Below are 23,549 nucleotides of genomic sequence, written 5' to 3' on the forward strand. Positions count from 1 at the left end.
TATTCAAAATGGAATGAAACGAAGAGACCTTTTCATAGGCCTCTGGGTGGCTAAATAAAACTCAGATTCATTAAGGATTGCAACTCCATACACATCCGTGAAAAATTTAATTACCAACTAAGATACAATGTCTGCCTTGCCACATACTTTCAATGTAAATTATGGGTAAAGGCGTTTGCCAATAATGCAGAACTCGCTGGTTCATTCCCAACCCTGGGCACTGGGAGGATTGGTGATTTTTATAAACTTTTATTTAACTTGTAATGTTTGTAAACTTGTAATTTCAGTATAAGCGGTCATTCATTAATACATCACACGTTTAGGGGGGTGGGGAGGGGGTCAAGAAAATGTGACATGTTGTGACAAGGGGGAGGAGGTAGTCACAAACTTTGTGACTTCACATTAATTTCATCAGTGATTTTGGAAAGATAATCGTTATTATTCGTTTAATTCCTTATGCTAATCCGTTTTGCGTTATAAAATTACTAATATTTCTTTTGTCAAAAATTATGCTAAAGTATTAATAATACTTAACTCGATTTGCCGATTTCGTTGAAAAAATGTGACGTCACACCAAGCCCTCCCCTTGGTTTGTCAAATGTGACTAAGTGTGACAAGGAGGGGGGAGGAGTCAAAAAACCTAGAAATTCGTGTGACGTAATTAATGGATGACCCCTATATCTACTCGTATATTTCCAACAGCTATTGCGATGTAAGAAAATCCAAACAAGTGTGAGTCGGACTCGCCCACCGAGGGTTCCGTACTTTTTAGTATTTCTTGTTATAGTGTCAACAGAAATACATCATCTGTGAAAATTTCAACTGTTCAACCTTGATAGCTAGCAAGGTTAGTGAGATACAGCCTGGTGACAGACGGGCGGACGGACAGACGGACAGCGAAATCTTAGTAATAGCAAAGAGAATAGATAGTATAGAGGGGTCCTGTCATAGTAAATTTTGTAGTCACAGTAAATTTACTGCCATCTATCGACACACGACTAAAACTCAAAATGAAAACGTATAAAATTATCAAAGAAATGTATATTTATATGGATAAATGATTTTATTATTTTTCTATCATTTTGACCCATGTTCATTCACTGATATCTATGCGTTAAAATTGTTAAATATGAAACGATGTCGTCACGCCATCCAGCCGAGTATAGGCTAAAGGTGTGTGCGCCATCTATCCGAGAATGACTTTTTCTTGATTTCCGAGGCACGTTTTTTTCTTAGACTTTATTCATTTTATACGAAGTTACATATGGCTTTGGTAATAGGGTCCCGTTTTACCCTTTGGGTACGGAACCCTAAAAACTAAATAATAAACCTTTTCCTCAGGCACAACGACCTGCCCTGGAACATCCGCAAGTTCCTACGGAACCAGATCAACGAGTTCGAGCTAGATACCGACCTCACGCGCGTGGAACCCTGGTCCAAGTCCAAATACTCACACACAGACTTGCCGAGACTGCGCGAGGGAATGGTCGGGGCTCAGGTAAGTTATACCACCTATTTTATAGGTTTTTAGATCTTTTAAATACGAAAAACTGCTAGAATTTTACAAATCATTATTTAGAAGTAACGAAATTTATATTTATAATTATCTCTATATAAGTATTCTTTTCTTTCAAAATCCGGTAGTCAAAACCGAAGATAAAAGATTGAAGAACCGATAACCGTTTGTCTTATAATTCTAACTGTAGTGGAAAAAAAGGATATAGGATTCAAAACTTGTCAAAAATCGATGAAAACCTCGGGTAGCCCCTTAAGAGCCAACGGGAGTGGTCATTTCTCCATACAAACGTACTCCTCGTTTTCCTCCGTGGTTTTTGAAGCTAGAGCAATGATTTTTTCAACACAGATTAATATTGTCAATATCTGTGTCGGACCGTTTTGCTTTTTTGATATTATTGTTTTTTAAGGCGCTAGAGCCCTTCAAAAATGGCCAAAATGGCCTAATTGACTATGCCGCAATGAGAGGCGTGGCATTCAAAACTGATATCAATTAGCCAAAAAAGCAAAACGGTCCGACACAGATAATTTCATATTCATTTAGATTTCCAAATTTGGTTACGATTGGTTAAGTTTTGGAGGAGGAAACAGAGGAGTACGAAACCTCGATTTTTGAGATTTTTACGCATGATTCCTTATCGCACTACTTTTAGGTGCCGCTTCCGTTAGCGAGACGGGTATATTTACCTAAAATATTTAAAACTCAGCTCCTGTTTCGTCTTAAATAGATACCTTACAACTAGCAAATATATCTTAAAACTAAAAACACATTATGGTTGCGATGAATTACGAAACCCCGTAATCAGGGAGACGGCTGCGGAACAGCCGGAACTTGACGCCCTTCGGCCAAAACCATAGTCCAATAAAACATGGTCTTCTCTTCCCAGAGTGACACAAACCTACGTCACAATAACATTGCCACTTTGTATAGCGCTATCGCATATTATCATATAGCGCTGTCGCATGATGACGTAGGCTCGTGTCAGTCACGTGGTCGGAAGAGAGTACCAGGCGGAGTATATTATCATACCATGGCCAAAACTGCTCCTTGTTGACCTCGCTAGACGTTCAGTCAGAACGCTCACAAGCTCATATAACCGCGAAAATCGAAGCATCGCGGGCATTTTTTCTCTGTCACTCTAATTACGCCTTCATTGGAGTAAAAGAGAAACATCCCCGCGTTTTGCGAATTTCGGTTTTCGCGGTAGCCCCTCTGCTCAAAACAGTTAAGTAGATATTGATAGAATACCGTCCCAGTCCTTTGAGGGCACTACCAAGTGAATCGGTAACAAATTGCCATCGATTTAAAATCTTAGTGAACGTAAGCGGGTCGAGGATCAAACAAACCAGTACAGTCGTCACCAGATATATCGGAGCGGCCGAGGTGCTCAAAAATATCTGAACACGCACTCTAACGCCTTGACAATAGAGGCGTGTTCAGATATTTGTGACTTTGGCCGCTCCGACATATCTGATGGCGACTTCAACTTTCTGGAACGTTTTTATAGGACATAATTATTGAATGTTTACGTTTATTACATACATACATACATCACTGGCTCAGTGACCCAAAGAGGATCTTGGCCTCTGACACAAGAGAGCGCCACTCTGCCCTATTCTGCGCCACTTCACGCCAGTTGGATATTCCGAGGGCGGACAGGTCTTTTTGGGCTTCGTCACTCCAGCGGTATCTGGGACGCCCCGACGGACGTTTTCCGCCCGGGTGCCCCACATACGCTCTTCTTACAGCACGATCCTCCCCCATCCTCTCCAGGTGACCGAGCCAGCGGAGTCGTGTGGCTTTGATCTCGCCAATAAATAAGATAATTATTGTTCCAAATTCAAAAACAACCCAGGTAGAATCCGTCTAAAGGCTCTAAGCTAACATTGCACTGACGTCAATAGAACCAAGTGAGCAAGTGTCTTTATGTCATATTTTCATAGAAATTAGATATTAATGATGATATTGCCCAACTTAGTCATTGCAAAGCGCAATTCAGAGTTAGCTTGGCCCAACTCTAGTTACTTCTGTTAACTGTAGGTAGTATTCAGTTTACGAATTGCTCGCTAGGTGGCGCTGTTCCATGTAACAAAAATCCTGATACGCGCTATCCAGATTTTTCTTAGGATAATGACCCCAGGATCATACAGCTTTTGTTAAGTGTAAAAATAACACGGCTGCTAAAATAAGGACTCTAAGCACGTGGAGTTTCGTACATTGACCTGCCATTTTCTGTCTCTATCGCATGCGTTATTATATGGCATTGGCATTGACAGAGATGCAACGGATATTGGTTTGACCGGATACCGGATGTTCGGCCAAACCATCGGCTATTCGGTATCCGGCCGGCGGAACTATACCGACATTTCGGTTTTCTAGGTGGGCATTGTGCAGGTTTTGACGTGTTTCGTAGTAAACGTTCGGGCGAACTCATTTCTAGGTTCGAAAACTTCGAAATGAGTGCGCGTGGAAGTGGAATCTTTAAAATGTTCTTTAATAAACGAGTACGATTACCGTGACTGTTTCTTAAATCCAATTTGTTTACTCCAAAATCAAGCAAAATTAAAAATTACTCTCCAGTATCCGGCCCGATAGCAGGTTGCTATCCGGTATCCGGCCGGATATTACAATAAGGGTCGGATATTCCAGATACCGGATAGTAAACGAATATCCGGTGCATCTCTAGCCGCCATCATCGGCGGGACAGCAATATTATTATGCGCGTTCATTGAGATAGGAACATAGGGTCAATGTACGATATTTTTCGTGATAACGTCCTTATCTTGCTATATTCTACTATCACTACTTAATTAGAAAATATTGCAAGCAGTATTCTGTCTAAGTTTCGAATTGTAAAAAATTAAAAGTTCCATATAGGTACACTGATTCTCAAATGCGAGTCACCGTCGCTAGGCAACCCTCGGCAATAGGCACAAGTGTGACCTCAGGCGAAAAGCCAACGACGACTGACGGACAAAGGACCAAAGGTTTACTAACGAATGGGCCAAAAACGTTTCCTAAAGTATCACATCCCAAACTATGTTTCCCAAATTATCATTACCCAAAAAAATGTTTGGCAAAACAACTTATCGCAATTTTTCAGTCAGCAATAGACTTTTTTGGCAAGTTATTGCTTAGCAAATAATTACTTGGACAAGTTTCATTTTACCAAGTATTATTTAGTCAAATGTATCATTATTATCATTAAGCGTAACATATTGCATGGCATACAATTTACATACCAATGGATATTTATTTTTGCTTTTATTTGAAATACTTAATCCCGACCTTGGTTTTTTTATCATTTTGGTTTAATGTTTCACGCATACGGATGTGATTAGTTGAACCATAAACATTATAATTTTTAAGAAAAAAACCGATTTCTATGGGGGCCGGTGAAAGATTATTGTAGATGGTGCACTAGGTATGTAGAATAATTTTTAGTTGTGTTAGTTTAGTTGAGTAACTTAATGAATGAAAAAAATAATTAGAATATGAGTGTTTAGTGAAGGTTATAAACAACAAACGCAAAAGTTTTATGCTCATTGAGGATCGTGACTGTACCTGTGTATTTTATTTCAATTGCAGTCGGGGACCTTGACGTATTGTCATTTTCCCATTTAATAGGTCCCCGACTGCAATTGAAACAAAATACACAAGTACAGTCACGATCCTCAATGAGCATAAAACTTTTGCGTTTGTTGTTTATAACCTTCACTAAACACTCATATTCTAATTCTTTTTTTCATTCATCAAGTTACTCAACTAAACTAACACAACTAAAATAGTACATTTCGATGCTAGTGCGGAAGGTATGTCATTACTTCACGAGTACCGAGATATCTTGCCACGAGCCGCAGGCGAGTGGGAAGACTCGGGACGAGTGAAGAATGACATTTCCGCACGTGTATCGAACGACGTTTTTTAATACAGTTGCGAAAAAATAAGTAAAACATTGTTAATCGTACACTAAACAAAAGTGGTAACAGTGACAGCTCGCTTAGACGTCGTCTTTAAGTATATTATATCTATGGGCGTTTGGCAGCTAATCCGTTCCATTCAGACACCTTATTAAGAACGGAATTTTCAATATTCAATATTAAAAAATAAACGTGTTATAATGATGAAGAGGTAAGTATTAAAATATGAAATATGTATATTTTTCATATTCTTACATTAACAGTAGGTTTTTATGCTGATTACGACGTTTAAAGGAAACTAATATTAACACTCATCAATAAGTAGTCGTGAATTGGAACAAGTATAAATTTAAAAAAATTGGAAAAGTAAAAAGCACTAGTTCGACATAACCAACTTTCCGCACGCTAAACAGCTACGTAAAGTAGCACTTTGTGAGCAACTGTATTAAAAATTATTTTTGTCTTCTCAGTTCGCTTTTTCGCAGGCGTGTTTTTTAATTTTTAATTAATTTATTTTATTTTATACTTTTTAGAATTTTTACATTCATTAAGTTGAGTAACTAACACAACTAAAACATATTTTCATCTTTTCAGTTCGCTTTTTCGAAGTCGTGTTTTTTAATTTTAATTATTTAATTAACTTTGGGGTCATGATTTCGTTACTAACCATTTGAAGTCACTTTATATTACTTTTGCGAGGGCGTCCTCAGTATAGAAAGGCACGCAGAGCGCCGCATATATCGGGCTACGCCCGACTCCTTTGGAACGCGTACAGTGCGCCACGAACGTCGGGCTACGCCCGACGCTTTGAGTAAGAGGGCACTGAAGGCGTCTTGGTAAGCGTACAGCGTGTCACGTACGTGGGCCTACGCCCGACACTTGGTATGAGAGAGTCGAAGGCGTCTGGCTTTGGACCGAGTGAAGCGCGCCACGTACGTCGGGCTACATCCGACTCTTTTACTATTAGGGCGCCGAAGGCGCCCGGCCTTAGAACGCGTACAACGCGCCTCGTACACGCCCGACGCTTTGAGTAAGAGGGCGCCGAAGGCGCCCGGCTTTGGTATGCGTACAGCGTGTCACGTACGTCGGACTACGCCCGACACTTTTAGTATGAGAAAGTAGAAGTCGCCTGGCTTTGGACCGCGCGCAGTGCGCCATGTATGTACGTCGGGCTACGCCCGACTCTTTTAGTATGAGGCTTTGGTAAGAGTATAGCGTGTCACGTACGTCGGGCTACGCCTGACCCTTTTAGTGTGGGGGCGCCTTTCACGCCTGGCTTTGGACCGAGTGCATATACTTGGACAAGTTGCAGGAAGCGCACATCTTTCTTACGCTCTGAGTAATGTCATCATCATAAATGTTAAAATTAAATTAAACCATACGGTTATAATGAATATAATGATACTTTCACGATTTGTTCTGCCAAAGTCGGTGCAGAGTTAGCTTAGACGGACTCTGCATCGTATCGATTAATAAATAGAAGTTATATTTTAAACTTTCCGATTCCATTAGCACAATTACGAACGTTTTTTTTATACTACTACTTTACTAGAAAGTCTTCGACCAGTGTGTGTTGCCAGTGATGAAATATGGAACTGAAACGTGGCCGCTTACTGTGTGCCTCATAAGAAGGGTCAAAGTCTCCCAAAGGGCAATGGAGAGGGCTATGCTTTGAGTCTCTCTGCGTGATCGCATCAGAAATGAGGCCATCCGCAGCAGAACCAAAGTAACCGATGTAGCCCTCCGAATCGCTAAACTTAAGTGGCAGTGGGCGGGGCACATTGCCCGTAGAACCGATGGCCGTTGCACATAGGGGTAAATTCACGATCTACGGGGCCAAAATTATTTTTGCGGTTTTTTGTATTTTTTAACGATTTACGAAGTTGAAACAACTGTTTTATGATATATTTTTTTTATTTATAGGGTGTTTTTTCAAAATTCTACTGATATGTAAAATTTCGACATATGCACAAAAGAGGAAAAAATGAAACATATAGTAAAATGTGTATAATAATTTATTACTTAAATAAAATCAGTTGCCATATTAAGCTACAGTCTCTGCTATGATGTTTTCTTCTTCGCTTCCAGAAGAGCACTCTGGGTTCGGATCGGCAGGCAATAGCAATTCTATCGTCTCTGGCAGGAAAGTACTGTGCTTCCTTTTTTTAACTTTTCTCCTGCAGCTCAGTAAGGGGTCGGAACTCAAAAGTAGGCGATTTAAAATATCCGTGTTGCAGCTTTCTCTCGTAAACTTCCTTGCGAAATCAAGCCGATATGATCGGAAATGCTTGTTACGCGCTTCTGCAGCTTCTTCAGTCAGCTGTCCAATGGGTAGTAATGCATTTTTTATAATAACAGCACCATGAACTAGTATCTTATGCATCGTGGGCGTCATGGGATGCCATCCGTATAATTTGACATATAGTTCTGCTGTTTCCTTTGCGTAACTGTCGTATTTTTCACAGTCAATTTTGTGGCCACTTGATATAGTCTCTAAAATTACTTTTAATCTATATATCAGCTCGTAACTGATTCCAGTTATATCTGATGCTACTTTTGGATCATCAAAAAACCTTCTGCTGGTGTTTCCATCATTCGTGTTGCCGAAATTTGCCTTTGGCATATCTACCAACAAGCCAGTTTCGTTATGAAATCTTGTCTGAATTTCTCGTTTTCTTTCCTCCTCGAGTTGTTTCTCAGCTTCGGTTTTTCTTTGCCTATATTTTTTTACTGGCAGTTTATACGCCAAATGCAGAATACTCTCAAATAATCTTATGCGGGCATGTAGTATAGAGAGGCCGAATTGAAGAGTCTGAACATTAACATCTTTTGTTTTGTCCAACTTGTTGAAATCAGGAGATTTTGCACCGCATATATAACATTGAGTTGTACATCTTGTTCCTGTTGCGGCATTGCAAACTTTTCCGTCAACCATAGCCATTATAAATTCATGTGTTACTCTAAACGTTTTACCACACAAATTAAAATCAGTTGGAATGAGTGAGCTTATACAAGTGTTCAAATGATTAATTTCTTCTTGCGTAACATCAGTGGTTTCTTTTATAAATCGAAACCTTATAGGTCGACAAAACCTGGGAGAGGAGGGAGTAGGGTTTTCCCATATAGTTTTTTCATTGTTTTGGCCACATACTAATTTCAAAGGCACGAAGCAGCTCTGAAACAAACTCTTGTCACTTTCCGCATCATTCTCAAACTTTTGTTTGTACTGGGTTTGCTGGGACCCGTCACAGCCCCATTTGCAGATAAGCTTCAGAGATTGGCGTTCTTGTTCTTTTAGTCTTATCAGTACCTCTTCTAGGTGCTCTGATAGTCGCTTAACCGTGAGGTCCATTAAAGGCTGCAATTCAACTTCCGCGCTAGTGCTTGTTACAGTGCACACTTCCGATGGCGGGTAACACTTTTTCTTTTCTGTCTGTAGTTTATTGTAACTAGGAAAAAAATTCTTATTCGTGCTTCGTATAATATCATATTGTGCTCGCGATAAGTCTGCATCAATGAACATTTGCATTGCTTCCTGGGTAGTCAAAGGTCTTATTTTATCTTTCGAAGACTTGGTCCGATAGTATGCTTTTTTATATTTTGTTGCGCGAGTTGGCGAACTAATTATTTCTCTAAGTACATTAGAAGCGTCACGTTTCCCAGATTTTCTTAATTCTACTTGCGTAGCATGTACTATGACCTCCTTGTCAAAGTTAGACCGAAGATCCTCCGTTTTTCTTCTTTTACTTCTTTCGCTTAATTCTTCAAAATGTTTGCACGGCCGGCCTGGTCGGTTTGCTGACCTTTCAGCAACGGGAATCGCGAAAGTGCCTTCTAGCCAAGAATGATTGTTTTTTAGGAATCTGTCTTCTTTATACTGAGCCTTACTCCATCTAGTCTTAAATTCTGACTTGAAATAAGCAAAATTGCTTTTAAATAATTCTATTTGATCATTAGTACAGCCTTCACTAGAAAAAAGTTGATCTCTTAAGGAACACAGTTTTTCTTCCAATGTACGTAAATTATTACTTTTGAAGATATCAAATATGTGTTTTCTAGTCACGATCTTCATTCCTGACGTATTTGGTACATCTAAAACAAATAAACATGTCGATTAAACTCAATCCAAAAAAAAGTTTAAATTTGAGTAAAATGACGACTTATTTTTAAAGTATAAAAATTATGATTTGGCGGAAGCATGCGGAAAGTTTTTTTTTAAATTCTAATAGCCAAAACCATAGACTATAACATGCCATTAACAATTCTGCTCGATCTCACCCTATTGTATTACTTATTAACGAGTGAAGTTATTTTTTTGCGAAAAATAACGCTCAAAAACAGTCTCTCTTTCAGAGCATTAACCTAGCCTCAAAAACAAATAAATAAAGCATATTTTTATTTTTGCTTATAAATTACTAACCTGCTATTCCAGAATCCATGATTTTTTTCACTCTAGATCACTTAAAAATAAAAAACCACAGTTTTAAAGTTTTGCTTTTATAAGAGCGCCGAGAACAAGTAACGTACACGAAGTGACACGATCAAATTCCGACTGACCTGAAACTAATTAGAAAGTGCATACGAGGGTGGGGGGGTTTGTTATCTAGCCGCTAAAGGGTCCTCTACCGCAGGTAGCTGTTATCGCAGAGGTATTTATTGTTTTGATAAATCGACTTTTGGCCGCGTAGATTGTGAATTTACCCCTTAGTGCGTTGGGGCGGAAAGGTTCTCGAGTGGCGACCACGTACCGGAAGGCGCAACGTGGGTAGACCCCCCACAAGGTGGACTGACGACCTGGTAAAGGTCGCGGGAGTCCGCTAGATGCGGGTGGCGCAAGACCGGTCATTGTGGCACTCTTTGGGGGAGGCCTATGTCCAGGAGTGGACGTCCTCTGGCTGATATGATGATGATGATGATATTTTTTTATGATCAGCGGTCAAACCCTTTCCTTTTATTTTAATAAGTATCCCATTCAATAATAATATTTGGTTTTATGAGATTAGCTTCTCTTAACATATTTTTCTACTCGTCGACTGTAATTCTTGTGTATGGGTTGCCAACTCAACTATAATATTCATATCGATACAGTTTAGTCAACTATAATGAAATTGACCAATCACAGCTCGCCGCGATCAAGAGGACGAAACAAAACCATAGCTCAAATTAATTATTTTAGGTTGTATAGTAGAAACAATTGGTTCATAAGTCAGAAACGCGCATGTGACACCCTTAATATAGCAATATCCATAGACTACGAAAACCACTTAGTGTTGCTTGTTAGTCTCCATAGGCTACGGTGGCCAAAATCGAGAAAACAACTGTCTAAAAATTAAATTAAGCGCGGAGCAAGTACCAGGGCCTCATGAGTTACGAGAAGGTGTCGTTGACCAACCCGCCGTGGGGCGCGGGGCGCGGCGGCCGGGTCGCGTACCAGTATGTAGGTATCGCGGCTGTTCGCAAATCTTAGCTGTACTTTTAGTTTGGTTTGTTTGTATGATAAAAGTTTAAAGTATTATTTTTGTTGACTAGTAGAAAAAGTATTGTATACAATAGTGATATAATCAAGCTTTTCAATCTCGTACCTTACTTAGGCAACTCAGCAAGCTTCGTTGCCTAAACACGGTACTCGACTGAAAAACTCTCTATTATATCACGATTGTATAAAATACTATTTGTCAATTCTTACTTTCTCAAAATGAAACTTAAACCCACATGTTGCATATATATTATCAATTGGCTTTCAAAGCCCTTCATTTTGATACCCTACTCGATAGGTTTGCACGATATTTTTTTCTAAAGATTGCGTAATATGGCGTATTAAGTCCGCCATATTGTTTTTATAATGACGTCATATAGCCTATGTTAGCCGGGATGACGTAAGGATTCTAATGATGTATCATACGTCTAAATCGGTTAAGGCATTCAGAAGTTAAGGTGGAATAAAGAAACTCACATACATACAAACATGAACACTGAAAACAATACACTCTTTTTGTTTGTAACAGTCGTGTAAAAAGAGGTAAAACCACCCACTTTTTTAGTAGCATTTCGTTTCTGTAAAGGTCGTAGTTCTAGCCTAACCTAACCCACTTCTCTGATAGCAGTTCGGTTCTGAGAGGATCGCAGTTCTAACCTAATCAAACCCACTTTTCTAGTAGCAATTCGTTTCTGTAAGGCTCGCAGTTCTAACCTAACCTAACCCACTTTTGTTCGGTTCTGTGAGGATCGCAGTTCAAACCTAACCTAACCCACTTAACGGCTTTTTTGGAATATAAATAATTAAATATTAGCCAATAAAAAACGTTTGCTAAATATTTTTTTGTCCTAACAACATTTGACAAAGTAAAATCATGCCAAGTGATAATTTGACCAAATAAATTATAAGTATGCGAAGTGTAACATTGCTAAAGGTTCCTTTGGGAAATGAAACTATTGCGATAAGTTTGTTGGGAAGTGAAATTTGGCGAAAGGTATTTGGCCCAAACGAAAGTACACCAGTACGGTTACCATCAGTTTGTCACTGACATAAACGCCGTCGAGAACGTAATTTACTTTCTATACATCCCGTTTGCACTAATATGCGAGTGCGAGCGAGATGTATAGAAAGTAAATTACGTTCTCGACGGCGTTTATGTCAGTGACAAACTGATGGTAACCATACAGGACCAAAGGGTCTCATCTACAGGATGTCCGTTAATTAATTGCCAAATGTAATCAGTTGATTAAGCTGAGTGAGGTCTTGGTTCGGAAATTTTGAGACACTCTTAACGGGCCCACTGATTAACAGTCCGCCGGACGGTATCGGCCTGTCAGTTAGAACAAAATTTTGACAGTTCCGAACAACTGACAGGCCGATACCGTCCGGCGGACTGTTAATCAGTGGGGTGGTTAATCAGAGGAAAGGGGGCAACCGATTCTCCATACGAGGCTTAACGAGGATTTAACGAGGCTGAGTAGAAATAACAAAAAAAATCGGACAAGTGCGAGTCGGACTCGCCCACCAATGGTTCCGTACTCTTTAGTAATTTTTGTTTTAGCGGCAACAGAAATCATGGTTCACGGTTCACTATCACGGTTCATGAGATACAGCCTGGTGACAGACAGACAGACGGACAGATGGACAGTGGAGTCTTAGTAATAGGGACCCGTTTTTACCCGTGAGTACGGAACCCTATAAAACAAAATAAAAACAAAGTGTAGTGTACAATTTTAAATAATGAATATGGCCCATTATGCTAAAGAAAAAGCTATATTATGGCCCATTATGCTAAAAAAACACTAATTAGCCAATTTTAAAATCCCCACTTACATTTTATCGCACCATCTTAAAAAAAATAGGTATAGGAGCCCCTTCGAAAATAACAAATCGATCCTAATTGGATCACAATTTAACATCAACTTGTAAAGTTCCAATGCTATCATCGTCCTTAAACGCGTTTCCCTTCCGTTATAATCTGCCCCCGTATTTAAATAAGGCCCGAGCACAGACCACCTCAACTACTAGACGGAGCAAGCACACAAGGGCGTCCGCAAGCTGAGGGCCTACCGCGAACCACGTTCGACGTGTTGCCTCTCTGTCGCACTTGTAAATTCGTACGAAAGTATGACTGGCGCGGTTGCACGTGGCGGGTGAGCGGGTTAACGAAAAATAATATGAGCGTTGCTCTGACGGATTTTACCTGCAATGGTACCCACGTGCGTGCGCCCGCTCGGTCCGTGCACTCGCGCCAGCTAGCGGCACAGAATAAATAGTACTAGTAGCTAGTAGTACTACCGTACAGAAAGGAAACTTCTTGCAAAACCGAACCGAAATTTGACAGCGGTTCAAGGTCGAACCATGTTGTCCCTTTCTAATATACGGCACTATCCCTTTCGGCTATTTGGGGTTGTCAAAATTCAAGCCTTATCTTATCTTTGGTCCTGCAACGCCAAGGGACGTCAAGTTGTGTCAACCCTAATCATTGCTCGGAGCAATGCTGAGCCGAACGGAGCCGAGTTTTCCCGAAGGGAGGAGTTTCGCACCCCTGCTAGCGAATCGAGGTCACCACACGTACGTGCGTTAGCACACTAATTTCACTTGCGCCCACAGTTACGACCAGTGGCCCTTTTCTCAAAAGTTTGTAACTTGTAATACAAGCGGATGTCGCTTTTTGATAGCTTTTGTTAGAAAGGGACTTCCACTTGTATTACAACTTACAAGTTTTTGAGAAACGGGCCGCGGTACTCGCGTAAGTAAATAAAAAATATCAACAAAAAATTTGCTCGGGGGATGTAACATCAAACATCATCAAACATCAACATTTATTCAGCAAATAGGCTACAAGGGCACTTTTACACGTCATCATTGAATTTACATACAAGCAAAAATAATAAAATAACAATACATCCACATTTTTATAAAATAAAACTAACAATTTAAACTAATGTATTACAATTACTTAGAGATGTATATGGTCTCTTAATGTCGAATTACATAAAAAACCTATAATATTAATATAAAAAAAAATCTACAACATTTAGAGGTGTAAATGTCTCTAGGTGTCAGAACTATAAGATTATAATAGTTTATCAAATTATCCTTAGAGATGTATAGGGTCTCCAAGAGTCAAAATCCTGTATAATTATAACACATTGAGGCGTCTCACTGTAATTAATTAAGAAAAATAAAGTTACTAAGTATAATAGCTCGTGTTAGCTTAAACAGGCCAGTCTCCACAAACAGCACCCGTTCACGAGTATGACGCGTATCTCAGCCATCGCCTCCCTCAACCTTCATTCGGGAAAGTGGCGACCCGATCAACGACGCCACCGTAAGCAAAGACTTTTAAGCGAGCATGACATGTTCAAGCTACCGGCCTACATTAATATTAAAATAGTAATAACATGTAGCTGTACGACACCGCATTTTATGCTCGTATGTTACATAAAAAGACAGTATAGCTTCACATGCAAATCATAGTGTAAAATAATGTAAAATACATAATTTTACAGTAGTCTACGCTGTCGCTACCGAATATGTCAGTGTCAAACTCGTGGTAAAGATACTCGTGCTCTTTGTAAACGCTTCATAACATAATGCGGTGTCTGTGTAGTCTGTGGGTCCGAGCCTGCCATCAATACCAATCCCCTACCAATTTATGGGTAACATAAATTCAAATTTACCCTGCTTACCTATTCGGGGTGCGTTTTTACCCTTCATCTGTGATAACAGGGCTCTTTGTTATTTTACTTTGCTCCGCTTATTGAATTAATTTGTAGGCAAATTAAATAAAGTTTAGGAAAAATTTCTCGTGTACCTACTAATGAGTTATTTTATTTGCTTGAATACGGCAAAAGGACGGTTTATAACACATCTTACGAGTATACCTAAAAACGAGAAATTCTTGTTTATTTATATACAGGGTGTCCCTAGCCATTGGACAAAGCCGAAATGTACTTACGGATCAGGGTATTTAGAACCAGTATACAAAGTACCTATATCATAACAATCGGTGTAGCGGTTACGAAGAAATTAACAAATTACGATTTTTTTACTTTGGAGCAACCTGTACGTGTTAGTAGCTCCTGAGGTAATAAATAGTATGAAACCTTCTTCGACCGTTTTGATTATCTTTTTTATTTATGACATAATAAGATTCTGACTTTTGACAAATGTCATCATTGCCGCACATTTTCAAACAAATTGTCAAAAGCACTTGCCATTGATTAATACATTATGTTTCTTTTTGTTGTCGATTATTGGAAATAACTTTTGTTTGATAATTTATTTTTTTATCTTTTGTTCTAATTAAAAATAAATTACCGTTAGAGCATTTGTGACGTTATCTATGAAAAGGGACCTTATTGTCGATGGCGCTTACGCCATTATTAAGGAAGCTCCGATATAAATATAATGCCGCGCGACGCTGTGCGGCGTAAGCGCCATCGACAATAAGGTCCCTTTTCATAGAGAATGCCCCATTTCTGTGAAGTAACCCTACGTGGGATTTTAGGGTTTGTCCAATGGCTAAGGTCAACCTGTATATATTTCGGGGATCTCGTAGTTTGTTGTTTTAAGGCTTTTACCTGCGAGATCAGACGCGCCAAAGAAGCTTAATAGGTCCAAGCAATGACCTTTTATTTATGTAGACGTGTGACGTTCATAGTTGACAAAACTAAAATTTGATCCATCGATTTTGACAACTTGACAGGTTGGCGTCACCTATACGACTAACTAAATATAGGTTCCGGGACCTATATTTAATGGCTCACGATCGTGCGCCTGGTACCATATCTACCTCAATTTACTTACATCTATGGGTCCAAGCCGGTTCATTAAAACCAATGACCTTTTATTTATGTAGACGTGTGACGTTCATAGTTGACAAAACTAAAATTTGATCCAACGATTTTGACAACTTGACAGGTTGGCATCACCTATACGACTAACTAAATATAGGTTCCGGAACCTATATTTAATGGCTCACGATCGTGCGCCTGGTACAGTCGCCATCAGATATATCGGAGCGGCCAAGGTGTTCACAATATCTGAACACGCGCTCTAACGCCCTGACAATAGAGGCGTGTTCCGATATTTGTGAGCACCTTGGCCGCTCCGATATATCTGATGGCGACTGTACCATATCTACCTCAATTTACTTACATCTATGATTAAAACGGACATTTTCCATCGTATTTTCACGAACGCGTCTTGCTATTTCAATTAGTGTCGGTACAAAAAGTACTGAGGTTGACTGAAGCAGCATGACAAATACGAACGTTTCCGAGAAAATACGATGGAAAACCATTAAGGGGCCCACTGATTAACAGTCCGCCGGGCGGTATCGGCCTGTCAGTTGTTCGGAACTGTCAAAATTTTGTTCTAACTGACAGGCGGATACCGTCCGGCGGACTGATATTCAGTGGGCCCCTTTATGCATCACCTTTAATCCAGGATGGCAGTCTGGTAGATACGTCTGGCGCGTTGTTTCATACGTCACTATTGATGCTGGACAAATCGAGGCAAATCCACCTTACATTGATGTGGGTATCGGGGTTAGCGTGGTGATGGACGGCCCCGCAACAGGTGGGTCGTATGTGCTTTGTGAACGAGCTATTTGTATCTATTACGTGAATTTAGCTTTTTTAGGATTTCATAGTCAACTAAAAAACCTTATACTCATGGAATTAGTTAATTATAGGTACCTTTAAACGAGCAATTCTTGTATACCGGGTGTGGCCTGTAACACGAGCAAATACTTAAAACATAGATTGTACTCCTCAAACGGTGATTAAAAATTATGAAGTATTTAGACTCCCTATTTTTCATATAAAATAAATATTATCTTCAATGGACGCCATCGCCACGCCATATCATTGTGATTGACGTTGCTTGTCACGCCTTAAACATAACTAAATTCGCAATACATTGCGTCTTAGAATAAACTTTAAAGTGTATTAAAAGTCAAACCACAAGTTGTTTTAAAAGTCGCTGAACAAATGTTGGTCAGTATGAAGAGTACAGCCTACAGTTTAATTTTTTGCTCATATTACAGGCCACACCCGGTATACATTGTATATTTATATATTTCGGGATCTCTGAAACGGCTATGATGATTTGCTATATATGGGGGTGTTCGGGGGTGGAAAATATATCTAGGTCTAATCTCTGGCAAAACGCGCATTATTGAGTTTTTATATGTTTTACGAGCAAAGCTCGGTCTGCCAGATATTAACAATTTAGTTACCAATGATTATATACACAAAAGTAATGTAAAGACAGATAATGGCGATGAAAAAAAGAACGGGATAGAATCATAACTGTGTACAAACAGCAACACTCCTAACTGTACATCAGTGGACCTTATTACAAAAGGCTTAAAGTCCACCGGTGTACAGTTAACAGTATGGGCGATGGTATGGTACTAACATGTACAAGCTATTTATTAGAGATGCCCCGAATAGTGAATTTGGCCGAATACCGAATACCGAATATCCCCCCCCCCCCTCTCGGCCGAATACCGAATATTCGGCATGACATGCGAACATTTTGAGTCACAATTATTATGAAAACTGTTCGCCAACAAATCACAACGTTTGCTAAGATATATTTTTATGTTGAACAGAATCAATTAATGTAGGTAGAATCAATCAAATCAGACCCATGATAAAAATAAAATATTTTGGAATCAACAAATGCTAAAAAACGTACCTTGGTATTTAACTAGTTTCCAAGAATACATTTATATACCTACCTAGTTTTTAGTTATTTTTTGTGTAATTTTTCTTTTTAGGTAGGTGCAACAGGTATTCGGTATTCGGCCGAATAGTAGGTAACATTCGGCCGAATACCGAATATTCGGCAAAGTGGCCGAATAGGCAGAATACCGAATAGTTGCCTAATATTCGTGGCATCTCTACTATTTATACGAGGTTAACCCTCACTTAGCCAGCTACTGCGAACATCAAATTTCAAATCTACCTGCATCTCTATCGAACGCTGCAAGAGCGACACTGACAGAGACATCGATCTTCGTTTTTCAAATTTGCCTTACGTTGTTGCCCTTTTGCATAATTCATCAGGGCATCATCGATGTGTCCGTTTCAGATAAAGTTCAAATGCATTTAAATTTGGACCTTACTGCTATTACAAAGAGTTGCAATTGCAAAGGCAATTTCTTATACGACATGTACCTATGTAACTACATATATGTAACATGTAATCCATGTTTACAGATATAGTGCATAATTATATTCCTTCGTATTTTCACAAACGTACGAACGTGTCTTGCTATTTCAGTCAGTCTCAGTACAAAAAGTGCTGAAATTGATTGTGTGTGAGTAGAATGACAAATACGAACGTTTCCGAGAAAATACGAAGGGAAACAATAGGGTTCTTGACACATGTTGAATTGTATAAATAAATCTAGTTAAATAGATAGAAAATTAGCAATTTATCACAATGAATTGGAAACGTAAAAAATATATGGGAATAATAAAAAAATACAAAACATCAAAGTTTCAAAAAATATTTTTCAACTTCCATATAGGAAAAAAATAATGGTAAGTCTGTACATCAGTGGCATTCATGAAACACACCATATCTACCGGGTGTGGCCTGTAACACGAGCAAATAATTAAAACATAGATTGTACTCCTCAAACGGGGACACTTTTGTTCAACAACTTTTAAAAATTATGAAGTATTAGACTCGCTATTTTTCATACAAAATAAATATTATCTTCAATGGACGCCATCGCCACGACATATCATTGTGATTGACGTTGCTTGTTACGCCTTAAAAATAACAAAATCGCAATACATTGCGTCTTAGAATAAACTTTAAAGTGTATTAAAAATCAAACCACAAGTTATTTTTAAAAATCGCTGAACAATGTTGCTCAGTATGAGGAGTACAGCCTACAGTTTAATTTTTTGCTTATATTACAGGCCACACCCGGTATAAAGCACAATATATAGCTCTTACTTTCTGACTATATGTTTGAGCGACGCACTTATGCATATGTATACGAGAGTTATAGCCCTATCCCTAAGACAGTCTTCCCCGCAATAAATATTATATTAAGTACTAGACTATTAAAAAATATCTACGAATCTATTGGTAACATCTGTCCTTTATTCAATCCCTAAGGTTCGTTGAAAACGAAATCCAACTCCTACAAATGTCAGTTGACATTTTGTCTTTGTACCTACCTAAAAGGGTCCCGTTTCATTTAGAAAAAGGTATATAAGTCATACAAACTACAAACAACATACGCTGTTTTAGAATTAGGGACTATAAGAATGGACGTGGAATTCTATTTTCTTATCAGATTTTAAGCCTAAACTTTTCCCGATCCGTAAAGACTAAATAGCAACCTTAAGGACTTAGAAATAGAGTTCTTATTTAAGTGTCCGAAGATGTTTTGTCTGATAGTTGGAAGCAAACCGTGGCGCCCACCTTTTTCTGTTATTGGACGATTTAAAAGCTACCTTATGTGATCGTGTTAAGGTGTGTTTTCCTTTGTATGTTTAATGTATTTTTTTCCAGAAATTTAATTCAATCTGTAAATCGGGGTACCAAATTTGTAAATGGATTGAGCTCTGAATTCCTTTTCACATGTTGTGGCGCGAGGGACATACAAATACAATGTCGAATATACTTAATATGGGTGGATCAATTACGTATTTCTTGTTGTTATTTAGTCCTGTCATGTCAGCCAGGAGACAATCGAGATACAGTTTGTTAGAGCTGTAATACCACGGTTTACTGATAGGTATGAGATTTTATTTTGTTTTATGCTCATTAATATTGTTTAAAGTGTGTCTATTATTGTATGCTTATCTATCTATCAATCTATCTATCTATCTAATACTTTTAAACGAGCAATTCTTGTATAATTTATTAATTTTAGTGTCCGACCGAAACATGTTTTTTTGCCGAAACCGAAACCGAAACCGAATGTTCGGCTTTGGCTCTAGTTTCGGCCGAAACCGAAACCGAAACTGAAACTTTCGTAGACTTGTTAAAATCGTTGAAAAAATGTCATAAAACCGCTTTTACACACATATTATGGGGCTGTCAACACCCAATGTCCTTGAAATTGATGTTACTTAAGCAGTTTTTTAAGAAAATTACTAGAGTTAGACCAAGATAATTCTGCAACGATTTTGATAACACATGCAATGCAAGTGTTACTTTAAACGTCAAAACTTCTATGAAATTATGATGTATAAATAACATTTGCACTAGTAGCACTGCGTATGCTATCAAAATCATTGCAGAATTTTCTTGGTCTAACTCTATTCATTCACCAGTCAAGCTAACATGGTCAACCAAAAAACCAATCAAAAACGCGAGCGCAGCGAGCGCGAAATTTTTTGTTAACAATATCCTAAAGGGCCTAAAAGTCCGAAGTGCCCCAGTGAGGCGAACTTTCATGCGAAGTCAAAGCCGTGCTTCTGGCTTCAGGATAAGTAGTTAAGCTCAGACTCCAACCAATGTCCATTGTATTAAAAAGCGACACCGCAGGCCGAGCATGGCGCAGCGAGGCCAAAGGCTAAGCTGAAGTAGGGGACATGTGGAACACAAACCAATGGTAAATTGAGGTAAAAAGTGAGGCTAAGGTCGAGCATTCGTATGAAAAACTGTACTGGGGACAATCTTAAGGGTTTTTTCTTCGTTTTAATCAATAGTCAGCTGTTCAGCTTCGCAAAATATTAACTATTGAGAAAATCAACTTTGCGGCCCTAGTTGAGCGTAGCCTTTAGCCTCGCTTAAAATTTGCCATTAGAGGTAGATAGAAAAATGACTGAATAAGAGCGAAAAGAACATCGTACGACTCGGGCCGAGCTGATACTCGGCCAACGGCTACGTGCGACAGTGCTATCTCATTTACTCCGATACAATTAGACAGTGTGCGCGTTATAGGTATTGACAGCCTCTTAAGACTGCGTCGACCGTCCAGTGGCGCTCTCATTAGTGGAATTGTGTTTTATAATAAACCAATTAATTTCTGTACCTATACATGAATCAGTATATGTAGATATGTATTAATATTGTTGTCCTACTTATTCCCCAACTTTTGGTCTTTGTCCGAAGTACCATTTCGTAAGTTTCGGCCAGGCCGAAAGGTTCGGCCGTTTTTTGGCCGAAACCGAAACTACAGCCGAAACATGATTTTTTGGCCGAAACTGGCCGAAACCGAAACCGAAACCGAACCTTCGGTCGGACACTAATTAATTTATATTTATGGGATCTCGGAAACGGCTCTAACGATTTCGATGAAATTTGATCTCTGGGAAAACGCGCATTTTTGAGATTTTATATGATTTTATATGTCTCCCAGATATTTAGTATTGTTATTATGCAGTGAACTAATGTATATACCTAAGTGTGAAGTTAATGAAGAATTAGCCTTGAAATGCGTTTAACCATTCCTTAGTCGACACCCGGTAATCCATCGCAGTCATTTTAAAATCCAATCATAATATTAGGGTTTTAAGACTTTTAAGAGCAGCCCAGGGGAACGTAAAGGGGCCCACTGATCAACAGTCCGCTGGCCGATATCGGCCTGTCAGTTGTTCGGAACTGTCAAAATTTTGTTCTAACTGGCAGGCCGATATCGTCCGGCGGACTGTTAATCATTGGGCCCCTTAACGATGGCAACAAGTGGCACGAGAAAATATTGATCTATGTTAATTCTATTTTTATGTTACAGTAATTATTTATTAGTTAGTAACAATACCTACGTTTAAAATAATTCTGTTTTTTCATTTAAATCCATATTAAAAGCAAAAGTGCTAAAAACGCGAATCTCACATATTATAACATACCTATTAAAAAGAATCACAAAGACCGGGATCTAAGCATAAACAAAATTCCCCACATATGTGCCCGTCCCAAAACGTACGCACAAATACATTTGCGCCCAAAACATAATCCAGTCAAAGAAATCGTATGTAAATATCTGTAATGTTAACCGCACGAATAAGTTGGTCAGTTGATTTATCGTGGTTTATGTTTAATAATAGCCCTGTTGATGTATTGTATTGACAGGGAGGAGAAACGAATAAAATATGAAAAGGTGTTGGTTGGGTGTAGGTAGGTACTGGTCTAGTGTAAAAATATGGGTGCACTCATCATACTCAAAAATATGTCTCAGCCACAGCCACAGAATAAATAATAGTACTAGGTACAGAAGACTTTACTCTCTAACAAAACGCGTCTGTTACGATCAGCACAGATATGGCCGCTAGGTGGCGTCAGCGCCACGCGCGGTGATGGCTTTCGCCAAAATTGGGGCGGAACGGATGTACTTTTAGCTACCTGTAGCAAAGCGACGAAATCGCGGAGTGAGCCACGCCTGTCATAGCTCTTATGTTAGCGAATTAAGAACTATGGGAACTATTTACACTCGACTGTAACTAGCTGGCAGTCCCATGATATTAAACTAGAAAGTATAATACACCATATTTGTACAAACGTAGTGCATAATTGTTTTCCATCGCATTTTCTCGGAAACGTTCGTGTTTGTCATGCTACTTCAGTCAACCTCAGTACTTTTTGTACCGAGACTGACTGAAATAGCAAGACACGTTCGTAACGCTCCCGTGAAAATACGATGGAAAATAATTATGCACTAACATCTGTACATATATTTTAAACCAATGATATTAACTCCAGATATATTATAATAGGCGTTTCAAATTGAAGCGCTTAAATTGTACAATTGCTCTTTAGTCGCATTTAATCATAATGGAGTTTTCCATATTAAGTATCATTTTCATTGAATTAATACAAATAACATTTTTTCCAAATCTTTTTACATCATTATTAATTTACTTCCAATAATTGTTATGAGAATGTTTCACTTCTGATCTGAATAAAATTGTCTCGGTATGAGACCAATTCAAAATATGGTTTGGCATAAAATCATTTTTGGTACAAGCTTTAATCTCTGACTGTACTTTTCTATCCCCAGGCAAGCTTTTCTATAACCCAGGTGTTAGCTCATCGACATAATTCTAACAACCCCAAACACAATTAGATTGCGTTGTATTATCACAAAGTTCTTATGCTTACCTCCTGTCACCAGCATCAGATCAGCTCCATGTCATCATAATATTGCATTGTCATCCGATTTACATATTTATGCAAAATTTCAGCTCAATCGGAAATCAGGGAGTGGATCAAACTTAGCTTCCAAGATTTATTTGACCCAATAACTAACATACTATAGGTACTAACAGGACAATTTATTAAGTTTGTAAAAAAGGTGAAACATAAGGGAATATATTCCAAACAAAATGTTTAACCCTTTACCAGGCAGTTCAAAAATGACAATGGAATGTCAGTCTTACTGATCGAAAATATAATACATGTTTGAAGTGCAGTATGTGGGAAATATATATCCCTTAAAGTAAAGGTAAAGGGTTAACCACTAACGAGTTACATTGGAATGTTTATGAACATCCGCTGATCCCATTTCCCCGTTAAATAGTATTTAAACTAAACGCCGCGAACAAACTCATTATATTTTAAATTGTTTCGCTTTTAAACTGCAGTTCTATGGGGCTTCGGGCTTTACAGAGCAGACACGGGACAGTAGTTTTATAGAACCCTTCACTACTCG

General features: G+C 38.8%; 2 protein-coding genes across 2 annotated transcripts in view; one reads left to right on the forward strand and one right to left on the reverse strand.

Moving 5' to 3' along the window:
- LOC134804073 (probable cytochrome P450 303a1) overlaps window positions 1–23,549 on the reverse strand; it is a 372,282-nt gene that overhangs the window by 329,252 nt on the left and 19,481 nt on the right. The window lies entirely within an intron of this gene.
- LOC134805155 (dipeptidase 1-like) overlaps window positions 1–23,549 on the forward strand; it is a 132,942-nt gene that overhangs the window by 3,181 nt on the left and 106,212 nt on the right. Inside the window, exon 8 of the mRNA XM_063778456.1 lies at window positions 1,342–1,498. Within this exon, the coding sequence (XP_063634526.1) occupies window positions 1,342–1,498 (157 nt within the window). The remainder of the gene's footprint in view (window positions 1–1,341; window positions 1,499–23,549) is intronic.

Source organism: Cydia splendana, chromosome Z (assembly GCF_910591565.1).
Source record: "Cydia splendana chromosome Z, ilCydSple1.2, whole genome shotgun sequence".
NCBI classification, from domain to species: Eukaryota; Metazoa; Arthropoda; class Insecta; order Lepidoptera; family Tortricidae; genus Cydia; species Cydia splendana.